Raw genomic sequence first — 14410 nt, 5'->3', positions numbered from 1 at the left:
TGCCCCCATCATGGAGAACTACTTTTACTTCATTGATACCAAAAGAGGATCAGGATTGTACTAAGCCTGGGAATTATAGATCGATTTCACTCTTGAATAATGATTATAAGATTTTTGCGAAAATAATGGCAAATAGGTTAATGGAAATTGTACAACAAAGGATTCATACTGATCAGTCTGGATTTATAAAGGGGAGACAAATGAGGAATAATGTTAGGCAGATAGTGAATTTATTGGAATATTTGGAAAAGAAAAATCAGATTCCAGCAGCGTTTATTTTTCTGGATCCAGAGAAAGCTTTTGATCGATTGCATTGGGAGTTTTTATTTAAATTAACAAATAAAATGCAATTTGGAAATGGTTTTATAAGAATACTTAGGGCAATTAATGGAGAGCAAACAGCTCAGATAATAATTAATGGTAGTTTGACAGATAGTTTTAAAATTGGGAAAGGAATGAGGCAGGGGTGTCTCTTATCACCTTTATTGTTTATTTTGTCTTTGGAGCCATTATTGGATAAGATAAGAGAGTTAAGGGAGATAGAGGGTATTAGAATTAGAAAACATGAATATAAAGTGAGTGCATTTGCAGATGATTTGGTGATTATGTTGACTCATCCTACAAATTCTAGTGTATATTTGTTGGAAATAATTAATCAATATGGAAAGGTCTCAGGGTTTAAAGTGAATCAAAATAAAACAAAAATGATAACCAAAAATATGACTAAGAACCAGAAAGAAAAATTAGAGGAAATAACAGGATTTGAAATTGTAAAAAAAGATTAAATATTTAGGAATTTTTCTTACTTCATCAAATGTGAAATTGTATAAGAATAATTATGAAGTGTTATGGCAAAAAATTCAGAAGGAAATGAATACTTGGAAAAAATTACAATTATCTTTGTTGGGGAGAATAGCTGCTATTAAAATGAATGTTTTACCTAGATTTTTATTCCTGTTTCAGATGATACCAATAATTAAGAAAGATAAAAATTTGGAAGAATGGCAGATTGGAATTAATAAATTTATATGGGAAGGGAAAAAAGCGAGAGTTAAAATGAAAATAATGCAAGATACATGGGAAAGAGGAGGATTAAAAATGCCTAATTTAAAATTGTATTATGAAGCAGTTGTTCTCTCTGTAATAAGTGATTGGCTTAATTTAACGGAGGAAAGGATTTTGAATATCGAAGGTTATGATTTATTATATGGTTGGCATGCATATTTATTGTATAAGAAAGTAGATAAAGCTTTTAAGAATCATGTGTTGAGAATTTCTCTTTTGCGTGTCTGGAAAAAATATTATTACAAATTAAATTATAAAATTCCTACATGGGTGAGTCCTCGGCACGCAGTAGAGAATATTAATATAGAACAGGAACAAGAAATTATTACTTACAAAAATCTGTTATATAATGAGAGGGGAAATTTACAACTAAAATCTTTGTATACATTAAAAGAAGAAGGGAGGAACTATACTTGGTTTCAATATGGACAGTTACAGGCTAGATGGAAAGAAGATCAGAAAATTGGTATTGTTCAAATTGAAGAAAATTTGGTATAACAAATTAGAAATCAAACCCAGGGGCATATAAAGAGATTGTATAATGAGTTGGTAGAAATAGATTCTGAAAGAGATTTAATAAAGGATTGTATGATAAAATGGGCACAGAATATTCAGGAACCAATACTGTTGGAAACGTGGGAAAAAATTTGGGTTAGAAATGTTAAATTTACGCAAGCACAAAATTTAAGAGAAAATTTTTATAAAATGTTTTATAAATGGCATTTAGATCCTAAAAAACTGTCATGTATGTATCCAAATGTGAAAGCAAAATGTTGGAGATGTGATTGTGAGGATGCTACATATTTTCATGTATGGTGGACTTGTAAGAAAATTAAATCTTTCTGGATAAGAATTTGGTGGATTATGCAGAACGTTTTGAAGAAGAAGATAAAGTTCCTGCCGCAATTTTTCCTTGTGGGAATAATAACGGACTGTACAGTGATTGAGACCAAATTGATTTTGAACTTAATAACAGCAGCAAGACTGTTGATTGGACAATATTGGAAGAAAAAAGAATTACCTACAATAGAAGAATGGATATTGAAAGTCTCCAACTTGGTTGAGATGGCTAAAGTCTCAGCCTTTTTGAAAGACAGTACTCAAGAAAAATATTTAAATGAATGGAAGAACTGGATTGACTATATTCAAAACAGATACCAGATTAAGAGATATCAGATTGCCTTTGAATGAAGAAGGTTGTTTTTGATTTTAATGGAGGAAGTCAGGATATGCGAAAGAGAAGGATTATAATGGTGTTAGATTTCAAAAATTTAATGTATGAATGTTTGTTTATTGAACTATATCTTGTGTTTGCTCCAGGAAATCTGGGGGGGAGGGGGTTTTGGAGGGAGGGCGGAGGGAGGGGGAGGGGGAGGGGGAGGGGAAAAATTTATTTGTTTTTGTAAAACTTTTTCAATTAAAAAAAAAAAGAGCACAAACGTGCCTACTGTTCCTGTCCTATTGTTTTTCTTTTTTCTCTTATATATATATATCTGCTTATTCTTCTTTATATTTCCTCATATATATGTTTATACACTACATAATCTTTTTGTGTGATTCTTATATATATTGTTGTGACAAAATAAATAAATAAATAAATAAATAAATAAATAAATAAATAAATACCAGAAAGTCCAGTCACCTCTTTAAAAAGCACCTTTGGAACAACCATGACCTAGATGACTGAGACTCTCCATAGACATTCAGGTAGGATAAAGGCTAGCATCATGTTGGTAGTTAAATATTATTTTCCACTATAATATTATATATGAATTAAGCAATTTTTCTAATTAATTTTTGGGAAAATGTTAAAAATGCCTACATTATTAAGCTTCTACAACTTCACCATTATTTCATCTCAGATTACATTAAAATCATTGAAAGGTTATTTTAATATTTTTTTCTTATTCTATAGCAAGTCTTGAGATTAAGAATGAATTCTGTTCTAGGTCTCTCCTTAAGCTGAATTTGTATGTAAATTAAAACAAATTATTTATAAAATATAAATAAGAAACAGCTAACCATTATAATTGTTACAAATTCACTATAACTACTAATACTATACTATAGTATAATGTTATATACTATGTAAAAGTAATACCACAAACTAAATGCAGTTGTATTCTATTATAGTAATTTGTCTAAAAGATGGTGGAGAATTATTCTACATATGTATCTACATATACAGAAAATAAAACATAACGTGCATGCATATAGATTCATAAAAATAATTGTGAAAAATTGATATTGTTTGATAAATACTTATATAAGCATCAAGGACAAGAACATGTGTGAGCATGTACATTACATTTTAAAAAATATTGTTACCTTTCATGCTTAACATAAATACAGTATGTATGAATAAGAGATCAGGGAGAAATAAAATATGCAATAATTCGTTCCTTCAAGGGCATGAATTACATTTAAATTGTCTGCATTAGGTGACTACTTTAAATATTCAGTAATAAAAGTTATATATTTTATAATTTAAAAAAAACAAATAAATAAATACAAACTGTACTTATCTTTTATATAAGTAACAGGAAATAAACTGGAAAGCATACCTTGGCACCCAAATCATTATACTGTAATTTCAAAGCTGTCAGCCTTTCATCTAGTTCTTTGGGATTTTCGGTTTGCTGTTTCTGTACAATCTGACGCCCAGTTTTTATTATTGTTTCCACTTCAGATTTCACTTCACTAAGAGTTTTATATAATTTCTAGTGAACACAAGAAAAGAGGAACTGTATTTTTATTTAAACAAAATGTAACTCATGTTTGCAATTTGCCTGAAGCATAATAAAATGCATGACATTGTGAGAGATAACTTCCTTTGAAATACTCACCATACATTTATCCAGCTCTGACTGCATTGCTTCCTGCTCAATACTTTTCCATTCCAACTTTGGCACTTGCAATTTTACTTCATCTAAAATTCTTTTACTTTCTTGTAATCGCTGCTCAAAATTGGCTGGCTTTTGGAACAAGCGGAATTTCATAAAGACATCTTGTAATTTTTTCTGAAAAATAAATAAGAAAGGAAAGATACGTGCACGAAGCTTTAACTTCAATAATAAATCCAATTCAATAAATTTATAACTCTCCTTAGACCCTTAAAGTAGAGTACAATATATCTTGGATCTCTATACTTTACTATTCTTTTGAAAGTACAGTATATAAAAATTGGACTGAAACATACTGTATTTTAAAGAAATAAAATGTGACTGAGCTGAAATCAATAGACAATCTACATAGAAATGACTGAAAACGACTGTAGAGTTCTCCTTCTCCTTTGGATTAATTTATATTAACTTTTTTTTCCCAATTTTGATGTATATCACTTCACACAAATAACAAATAATTGTGATCTCATATTTAGAATTCATTATCAGCATGGAAATAGCAGTTAATTGTATGCATTTAATTTAGAAAATACGTTAATTCATTGATTTTTTAAAAGAAATATAATTCCTCAAATACATTCAATCAGCTCTGGTGGTTGGTGCAAAATATGTGAATATAAAAGAAAAAGAGTTATCTACCCAGAAATGTAATTTGAAAACAAAATTCTACAAACAGCTACTATATAAATAATCTTTCTGGAAGAGAAGGAGACATATATATTTACCTTTGCATAAAGTGTTTCAACAGAGTTTGGAAATTCTGCATGATAAACCATGTCATATCTTTCATTTTATGTTGCTACCCACCATGAGCTGTTAACTCCATATCTAAAAAAAATTCCCCAGCCATTTGATCAGTTTAATTAACATACCATAATTTTGGATTCAACTTATTTTATTACTTTAAGGGTGATCAAGCTTTGTCATGTAATAAATAGATTGTGCAGTGGCTAATTAACATGCTTAATTAATCAATATTAGTTTTATAAATCCCATGTTTTTTATATAGTGATCATTATAAACTTTAGACTAACCAAGTATCTGTGTGCTACAAAGCATATTTTTGAATCAGTTCCAAAGCTTTGCACAATCTTACTTCTTCTTCAGGTCATGGCATGATTAACATATAATTAAACTTTATTTTGAATATTTGAAAGTAGATTTTAAATTAATCTGCAAAAGCAAATTAAATTCAGAAACCTGTGTAATATCAATTTGAGAGAACATCCTTTTGGCAGAATGGTTACCCTGGTTACGTTTCTTCATTTCATCCAAGGTAATCTCATGGCTTGTCAACTCTGACTGAATTTTCTGGGTGGATGCAAAAGTGGAGAGAAGACATATTTGAATCAAATTATATTATTTTTACAAGATTAATATTTCTGAATTTACACAAAGACATTGGAATAAATAAATTTAAATTATTAAAATTGAATTCCAATAGAATCAGTACACTAATAGATTATACATTGTTGATAGAATGGATTTTAACTTCATCAATATTCATTTGTATACTTCAAAACTTAGCTCTAGAAATTGGCTGATGCTCTAGATCAAATTTGATATATATTTTCACAGATGGCCCAAAAATGGAAATAGACATTGTGCAAGTGGAGATTTGTAAAATTTGGATGGAACTGTATAAGAGTCATTCCAAAATCTAGACTCAAACAGAAAGATAGGTGGTATATAAATCTAATAATAAAAAGAATAAATGAATAATGATAAATTTGAGGTGTGTGTTCAAAATATAACTGTGTTCCAATCTTTGTAACCTATTCAGAATTGCATTATTTGTATTGGATAACTATATAAAAGCTGTAAATAAATAATTAAACACCACAGCATGAACAGAAGAAATTAAAATACATACATACTAGAGCTACAAAAATAATAATATTATTTGTAGTAATCCCTTCAAAGTATTAAGAAAAAGATAATTCAACTGTCAAAAGTAAAGCCAGTAGTAACATTAATGGTAAGATAACGGTAAGACTGCTTTAACTACAACATAAATGGTTTTCATTGATCTATATAATTCTGCTCTTTTATATAAGACAATATGCATAAAATTATCCAAATAATTAAATGCAGATGTCTGTATATAATTCAATAAGAATTCACTAGGGGTGTAAATATAAGTTAATTAAAAATACTAACCATGATGCGTAACTTATTGCATGATAAAATTAGTACTTCAAAAAATTATAATATTCATTTCGCTTCTTTAATTTTACAATATAAACATTTGCAAACTTTTAATTTGATGTGATAAAATAATGTTACATTAGCATCAGGAAAGATAAAATAAACATAAAAGATCATTTTACTTGAAAATATATGTGATCTTTTTGATTTTATGCAGTTCCTGTTTCATTTGCCAGCTAGCAATTTTGTAAGAATTAGAACAATGATAATTCTAGAATCCTTGTAAATTTAGAACAAAATAATGAAATAAATTTTGACAGACTCCTTGAAAGATAGAACTATTTAATTCAATTACATGTTATATGGCTCACCTGTGCTTCTTGAGGTACATGTGCTGCATCAATTCGGTCTGTAATATATCCTATTAATTGTTGATCAATGAAGGCCAGAGACTCTTGAATTAATTGAAGGGTTTTGTCAATCTCGTGAGCAGAGTGGATACTTTGTTCAAGAAATTTCTGACTTCTCACAGCCTAGAAAATAATACGAAGAATTATACCTCAATATTTTCAAAGTATCGTTTACAATATAGCCTGCAGTACAAACTAGAATTTCCAATTAATATACGACTACCTTTTTGTAAGACAAATTTCTTCGCTTCTTGCCAGCCATTTTATTTTTTTAAAGAAATAACTGAGAAATAGCCAATATGTTAAAAAAGAGGGATATTGAAGAATTTGATGATGAATAGAATATTACAAACTGAAGTTCAATACTCTGTTTAGATATACCTGAACTTGTTATTTATCCCAAGAGATCTCCTTTGGGCAGAACAGAATTACAGTCACCACAATCCATTTTAAGATAATCCACTGTAATGAGTGACAGGGATAAACATGCTGTTTATAAAGCAACTGGAACATAAGATATAAATAGTTTCTTAGAGCATGGATTAATCACAGGAATGGTTAGTTCCTTATTATTTGTTTTTCATTGCATAGTTCACTACTAAGCTTACCCATAAAAATTCTTAACAAAGTAGCATTAAACTTAAAATTACAAAAATTAAAGAATGCAATAATCAGACTAACTTTAATGTCACTAAAGCAGATCTGGTTATATCATTTTAAACTTGTCCCAAGATGTAAATCTAATGAATATGTTCACTAGTTTACAAAGGTCACTTTTTGCAAGTTGTTCAATTATTTCTCCTTTAAAATTTAAGATGAGACTAGCAGATGTTTGCTTACTTTTCAGGTTTTACTTTTTATACGCACATACAGAACATATGAATGAATATACAGTGTACATATATAATAGTGTACATACACACACACACATACATGCTGTATATTCATTAATTATACACTATGCATTATTTTATAAAATCTTTATTTATTTATTTTAGATGCTACTCCTCTCATCTCTAAGGCAGCTATGGGCAACTTACAGACAGTAATAAAGATTAACTGCAAACACTTAACATTTTTAAAGCTATGCATAAAACTAAAAGCAAGGAGATGAATCGCACAGGGATGAGGTCTTCTTTTTACCCCGTCAATTACCTCCAGTGGTTAGTGTTCTCTTTATATGAAAATCAAATTATATTGCAAGTTTAAATCGTTAGTCTTATGTTTTCAAAAAAAATTTAAATAAAGGATGGTTATGAGCTATGGATTCATAACCAGTGAAATGACAAACATTTTAAAAACATTTTTAAATAGGAAAGAAACAAGCCTACATTTATAGTTATTAGTTATTGTCAAACCACTCACAAAATGGCTATATTTATATTTCAAACACCAGAGTCTTCAGTGATAATAATATGACGTCACTAGGTCAGATTGGATGGGTGTAAGATCCTGCTTCTACTCCCCAATCAAGAAAGTACGGACTCTTGAGACAGCAACATTTCAAAAGGAACCTTTTATTGAAAGGGAGTGATTGCAAGACAAAAACAAAGCAAAGGGCTTCCAGGCATTTCTGTTAGGATAAAGTGGTTAGAAACCCCTCCTTTCAGTTTCATGTTGAATGAGCCATTCCACAGGTGCAAAGATGTTGTGGAAATGGTCATCCTGAGAAAGAGATAAGATTCATTCCCATGTGTTTCTTCTGTGAGGCTTCCAAACTGAAAGATAACAGATGGCAGTCCCCCTGGTACATCCCCCAAGGTAAATCAAAGCACAGGGCAGAATAGGTGACAGGGTAAAAGTTATAAAATAGGGAATTACAGGATATCTAGGAAAACTGGATGAGAGCAATAAGTGAGTACAAGAATCCGGGGTCCCCTCCCCACTTGAATGGCAGTATCATGATAGGATCTGATATGCTGCTCCCTTCAAAAAAAATTAGGGGATTACCTGTAAGAGAGAACAGAAAGGTGAATATCGTAGAGATTTAGTTTGGTTTGTTAGAATACTTCAAGTGAAACTTTTTCAGCAATACAGGGGTCCTAACATGTTTCTTAGCTACCCACTCATTTTTTGAGGGAGGTCAATGCCTCCAGGAGCCTAGGTATTGAGTTGAACCCCGGTGCGGGAGTCAAGGATCTCCTTGATTTCAAAGTGTTGTTCCCCTTCCACCATAATGGGGGTTGAAGGTCTGTTTCATTGGGGCCTTAAAAGGGATGTAATTTCAGGTTTCAACAGGCTGCAGTGAAAAACTGAGTGGATCTGTCTAAGTTTCTTGGGGAGTACTAATTCTACCATTATTGGATTGATGATTCTAGTGATTGGGAAAGGCCCTATGAATTTGGGTCTCAATTTCTTTGAGGGTTGTAAGGATTATAGAAATTTTATTACCTATTTTAAATGGGTTTCATTCTGTCCTTTAATTCAGATGACTATCAGGTATACTACTGTGGGCAAGAATCCCTCAGAAGAAATGGAGTGGCCTTCATAATCAATAAAAAAGTAGGAAAAGCAATACTGGGATACAATCCCCAAAATGACAGAATGATCTCAGTCCGTATCCAAGGCAAACCATTCAATATCACAGTAGTTCAAGTCTATGCCCCAACCACTGGTGCTGAAGAAGATGAAATTGACCAGTTCTATGAAGCCCTACAGCACCTGATAGAATTAACACCAAAAAATGATGTCCTTATCATCATGGGAGATTGGAATGCTAAAGTAGGAAGCCAAAAGATAACCGGAATAACAGGCAAATATGGCCTTGGAGTACAAAATGAAGCAGGGCACAGGCCGATAGAATTCTGTCAAGACAATACGATGGTCATAGCAAACACTCTTTTCCAACAACCTAAGAGACGACTCTACACATGGACATCACCAGATGGTCAACACAGAAATCAGATTGACTATGTGCTCTGCAGCCAAAGATGGAGAAGCTCTATACAGTCAGTAAAAACAAGACCAGGAGCTGACTGTGGCTCAGATCATGAGCTTCTTCTTGCAAAATTTAGGCTTAAACTAAAGAAAGTAGGGAAAAGCACCAGGCCACTCAGGTATGAACTAAATCATATCCCTGATGAATATACAGTAGAGGTGACAAATAGATTTAAAGAATTAGATCTGGTAGACAGAGTGCCTAATGAACTATGGACGGAGGTTTGCAACATTGTAAAAGAGGTAGCAACTAAAACCATTCCAAAGAAAAAGAAATGCAAGAAAGCAAAATGGCTGTCTGAGGAAGCTCTGCAAATAGCTGAGGAAAGAAGGGAAGCGAAAGGCAAGGGAGAAAGAGAAAGATACACCCAGTTGAATGCAGAATTCCAGAGAACAGCTAGAAGATATAAATGAACAGTGCAAAGAAATAGAAGAAAACAATAGAATAGGGAGGACCAGAGATCTATTCAAGAAAATTGGAGATATGAAGGGAACGTTTCATGCAAAGATGGGCATGATAAAGGACCAATATGGCAGGAACTTAACAGAGGCAGAAGAGATTAAGAAGAGGTGGCAAAATTACACAGAAGAACTATACAAGAATGAGCTTAACATCCCTGATAACCACGATGGGGTGGTCACTAACCTTGAGCCAGACATCCTAGAATGTGAAGTCAAATGGGCCTTAGGAAATCTGAGCAACAACAAAGCTAGTGGAGGAGACAGTATTCCAGCTGAGCTATTCAAAATCTTAAAAGACGATGCAGTAAAAGTGCTACACTCAATTTGCCAGCAAATTTGGAAAACTCAACAATGGCCACAGGATTGGAAAAGGTCAGTTTACATTCCAATTCCAAAGAAAAGGCAATGCCAAAGAATGTTCAAACTATCGCACCATTGCACTCATTTCACATTCTAGTAAGGTTATGCTTAAAATCCTACAAGCTAGGCTCCAGCAGTATGTGGATTGAGAACTACCAGAAGTACAGGCAGGATTTTGTAGAGGCAGAGGAACTAGAGATGAAATTGCCAACATACGCTGGATCATGGAGAAAGCTAGGGAGTTCCAGAAAAACATCTACTTTTGCTTCATTGACTATGCTAAAGCCTTTGATTGTGTGGATCACAACAAATTGTGGCAAGTTCTTAAAGAGATGGGAGTACCAGACCATCTTATTTGTCTCTTGAGAAACCTGTATGCGGGTCAAGAAGCCACAGTGAGAACTGGACACGGAACCACTGATTGGTTCAAAATTGGGAAAGGAGTCCGGCAAGGCTGTATACTATCACCCTGCCTATTTAACTTATATGCAGAACACATCATGAGAAAGGTGGGGCTAGATGAATCAAAAATTGGAATTAAGATTGCCGGAAGAAATATCAACAACCTCAGATATGCAGATGATACCACTCTAATGGCAGAAAGCGAAGAGGAACTAAAGAGTCTCTTGATGCAGGTGAAGGAGGAGAGTGCAAAAGTTGGCTTGAAACTCAACATTAAGAAAACTAAAATCATGGCATCCGGCCCTCTCAATTCCTGGCAGATAGATGGTGAAGAAATGGAGGTAGTGACAGATTTTATTTTCCTGGGCTCCAAGATCACCGCAGATGGGGACTGCAGCCAAGAAATTAAAAGATGCTTGCTCCTGGGGAGGAAAGCTACGGCAAATCTAGACAGTGTATTAAAAAGCAGAGACATCACCCTGCCAACAAAAGTGCGTATAGTCAAAGCTATGGTTTTCCCAGGTGCAATGTATGGCTGTGAAGACTGGACCATCATAAAAAAGGCTGAGCACCAAAGAATTGAGGCCTTTGAACTCTGGTGCTGGAGAAGATTCCTGCGAGTCCCTTGGACTGCAAGGCAAACAAACAAGTCAGTTCTAGAGGAGATCAACCCTGACTGCTCTTTAGAAGGCCAGATCCTGAAGATGAAACTGAAATACTTTGGCCACCTAATGAGAAAGAAGGACTCACTGGAAAAGAGCCTAATGCTGGGAAAGATTGAGGGCAAAAGAAGAAGGGGGCGACAGAGAACAAGGTGGCTGGATGGAGTCACTGAAGCAGTAGGCATGAGTTTAAATGGACTCCAGAGGATGGTAGAGGACAGGAAGGCCTGGTGGAATGTTGTCCATGGGGTCGTGATGGGTCAGACACGACTTCGCAACTAAGAACAACTGTCCTTTTGTCAGCTTGGGCTTTAAAAGCAGCTCTAGCCTTGGCATTGGGATGAAATCCTGGCCAGTGGCAACTCGAAATGGGGTGAACCCAGTCCTAGAATGCACAGAGTTATTATAGGCAACTTCTACAAAAGGCAGGATGTCAGTCCAGTTATTGATAGCTAATAAAGCATCTTAAATATTGTTCCAGAACCACCGAATTCAGTCTCTCTGTCGATTCATTAGTCTGAGGATGATGACTGTAACTTAAACCCTGGCTGGTTCCAAGAAAGTCCAAAAAGACCTTCCATAATTTTGAAGAGAATTGGACCCCACCGATCAGATATTATCCTTTGTGGGGCCCCATGTAGTCAATAGATATATGCTGCAGGAACAGTATTGTTGTAGAAAAGACAAGACACAAGCCAGCTCCTCTGGGAAGGAAGGGTTTATTATATATGCACAGGTTCAAGTACAGAACAAGGCTGTAAGTCTGAACAAATTAGGGGATTTCCAGCCAGGCTTTATATACCTTATAGCTACATGCAAGCAGCAAATATGTTATCTCAGCATGTTACATTCCATATATGGGTATAGTTCCAAGAATAACAGAAATGGGGAACTGATATTATATCAGGGGGTCACACAGACAAGTTTACAGTTATGGCAAAGCATAATATCTGCAACGGCAGCAGGATGAGGATCTGAGCTCAGCATATTTCTGGGTGGTAGGGGGCGAGTGCCTTAGCAGTGGGAATTTTTTTGGCAGGGAATGAAGTGGGCCTGCTTGGAGAAAAAGTCTGTTATGACCCAGATAACCACATCCCCCCCCCGACTTTCAGGTAACTCCACAATAAAATCCATAGAGGTCTCTCTCCAGGGTGCTGAAGGCTCGGTGTCAGATATGCCTTTTTTCAATACTCAAGAAAGAAAAACCCCAACTCCATTGTTGTTAGAGAAAGGTACTTTTACTGAGTATGAACTGAAAACAAACAAAATGAAAGCAAGCTCTGAGGTATTTGGTGTGGAATACACATATAATATGCCTCAAGCCCTCCTCCCTGTAATCCAGTCCGTCTTGTCCAATCCACATCCCCCCTAGGTGGCACGTGGGGTGCATCTTCAGATGGTTTCATCCCTCTGGCATGCTCAGGCCATTAACCTTGACTGTTATCAGCCCGCCTTCCAACTGCTGAACAAATCCAAAGAAGCTTCTTTGTTTTAAAGTTTCGTTTCTCTTCCAGCACTGTTCCCCCCCCATCCCCCTGTTACCATGACAGCCGTAGCAAGCTAAGTAATAAAAGCCTAAATCAGCAGACAGTATAAAGCAATAAAGTTGTAGGAAATAAACTTGTAGTGAGCGGAGGCTGACATTCAACCCTCCTGCAAAAGGATGTTAGTCCTAAAAAAGAAAATCACATATTAAATTATGGTTTATCAGGGTATTTAGAATAGAATAAGTCCAGTTGCTTAGGAGCCCTTACATCCTGTTTATTGACCCATTCAGCCTGAGCTAAAGGGAAATGTTTCCAGGCTACTAGGTACAGCACTTTACCCCTATGCTTTCTAAAGTCTAAGATTTCTTTGACTTCAAAATGTTGTTCCCCTTCTATGAGTATTGGGATGGGAGGAGAGGGGGGATTCCGGCCAGAGGGAGGAAATATGTTCAGGCTTCAGTAAGCTCACATGGAATACTGGGTGGATTCTCCACAAAGTCTTTGGTAATTCTAACTGTACTGTGGCCGGGTTTACTACTCGTACAATAGGGAAAGGCCCCACATACTTAGGGCCAAGCTTTTTAGATTTTTGGGTAGTTTGTAAGTACTTGGTAGATAAGAACCCTGTGTGGTCTCTTCCCATAATCCCAAAAGCTTTAACCAAAAACTTTCTAATATTGACCTCACCCCATTCCTAAGAGGACCATAAGGGGCATGCATAAGAGCACAAACGTGCCTATCGTTCCTGTCCTATTGTTTTTCTTTTTCTCCTTCATATATATACTCTTATATATGTTTATACACTATATAATCTTTTCTGTATGATACTTATATATATTGGTGTGACAAAATAAATAAATAAATAAATAAATAAATAAATAAATAAATAAATAAATAAAATCTCCTACTTGGTAATCCCTAGCTCGAGCTCTTTTCTTATAAGCATGTTTCTTATGAGATCTAAAGCCTTGCGAGTCACCTCCCAAGTACTTCATATTTGTTCGACCCAATCAGCTAATGACGGTGTAGGTGGTTTCTCTCCCGGCAGTTCCGGGATTTGTACAAAGTCCAGCCCAGAAGAGAGTGAATCCAGTACTGCTATGGATAGAATTGTTATAGGCGACCTCCGCAAAAGGCAGCAAGTCCACCCAGTTGTCTTGTTGATAATTTATGTAACACCTGAGATATTGTTCCAATACCAAATTGGTTCTTTCACAAGCCCCATTAGTTTGAGGATGATGGGTGGAGCTTAATCCTTGGGCAGAGCCTAATTACTTCAGGAATTCCTTCCAGAATTGGCAGGTAAACTGGACCCCTCAGTTGAAGATTATTCACTCAGGGGCCCCGTGTAGCTGATACACATGTTGGACAAACAGTTTAGCTAAGGTTTTGGCTGAGGGAATTTTGGGACATGGGATAAAGTGTACTTGTTTGGAGAACAAGTCAGTAACCACCCAAATCACTGTATTCCCCCTACTCTTGGGCAATTCAACAATGAAATCCATGGATATTTCTCTCCATGGTGCTCCTGGTCTGGCCACACTCTGAAGTAGCCCCGGGGGCTTCCCCAGAGT

The 14410-nt window shown here is 34.9% G+C and overlaps 1 protein-coding gene across 8 annotated transcripts in view; it reads right to left on the bottom strand.

The window, feature by feature from the left end:
• Window positions 1-14410, bottom strand: part of DMD (dystrophin) — a 1918566-nt gene that overhangs the window by 1134482 nt on the left and 769674 nt on the right. For all 8 annotated transcript variants that reach the window (XR_009155503.1, XR_009155504.1, XM_058186507.1 and 5 more), the window contains 4 exons: window positions 6488-6649; window positions 5169-5279; window positions 3912-4085; window positions 3630-3785 (listed from right to left, as the gene is read on the bottom strand). Coding sequence is in view for 6 of the 8 variants with exons in the window: in XM_058186507.1 (XP_058042490.1) it covers window positions 3630-3785; window positions 3912-4085; window positions 5169-5279; window positions 6488-6649 (603 nt within the window). In the remaining 2 variants the exon portion in view is untranslated. The remainder of the gene's footprint in view (window positions 1-3629; window positions 3786-3911; window positions 4086-5168; window positions 5280-6487; window positions 6650-14410) is intronic.

The sequence above is a fragment of the Ahaetulla prasina genome, chromosome 5 (genome assembly GCF_028640845.1).
Source record: "Ahaetulla prasina isolate Xishuangbanna chromosome 5, ASM2864084v1, whole genome shotgun sequence".
Lineage (NCBI taxonomy): Eukaryota > Metazoa > Chordata > Lepidosauria > Squamata > Colubridae > Ahaetulla > Ahaetulla prasina.
Note: the sequence above shows the minus strand (reverse complement) of the source record. Positions and strands in the feature narration are given on the sequence as shown.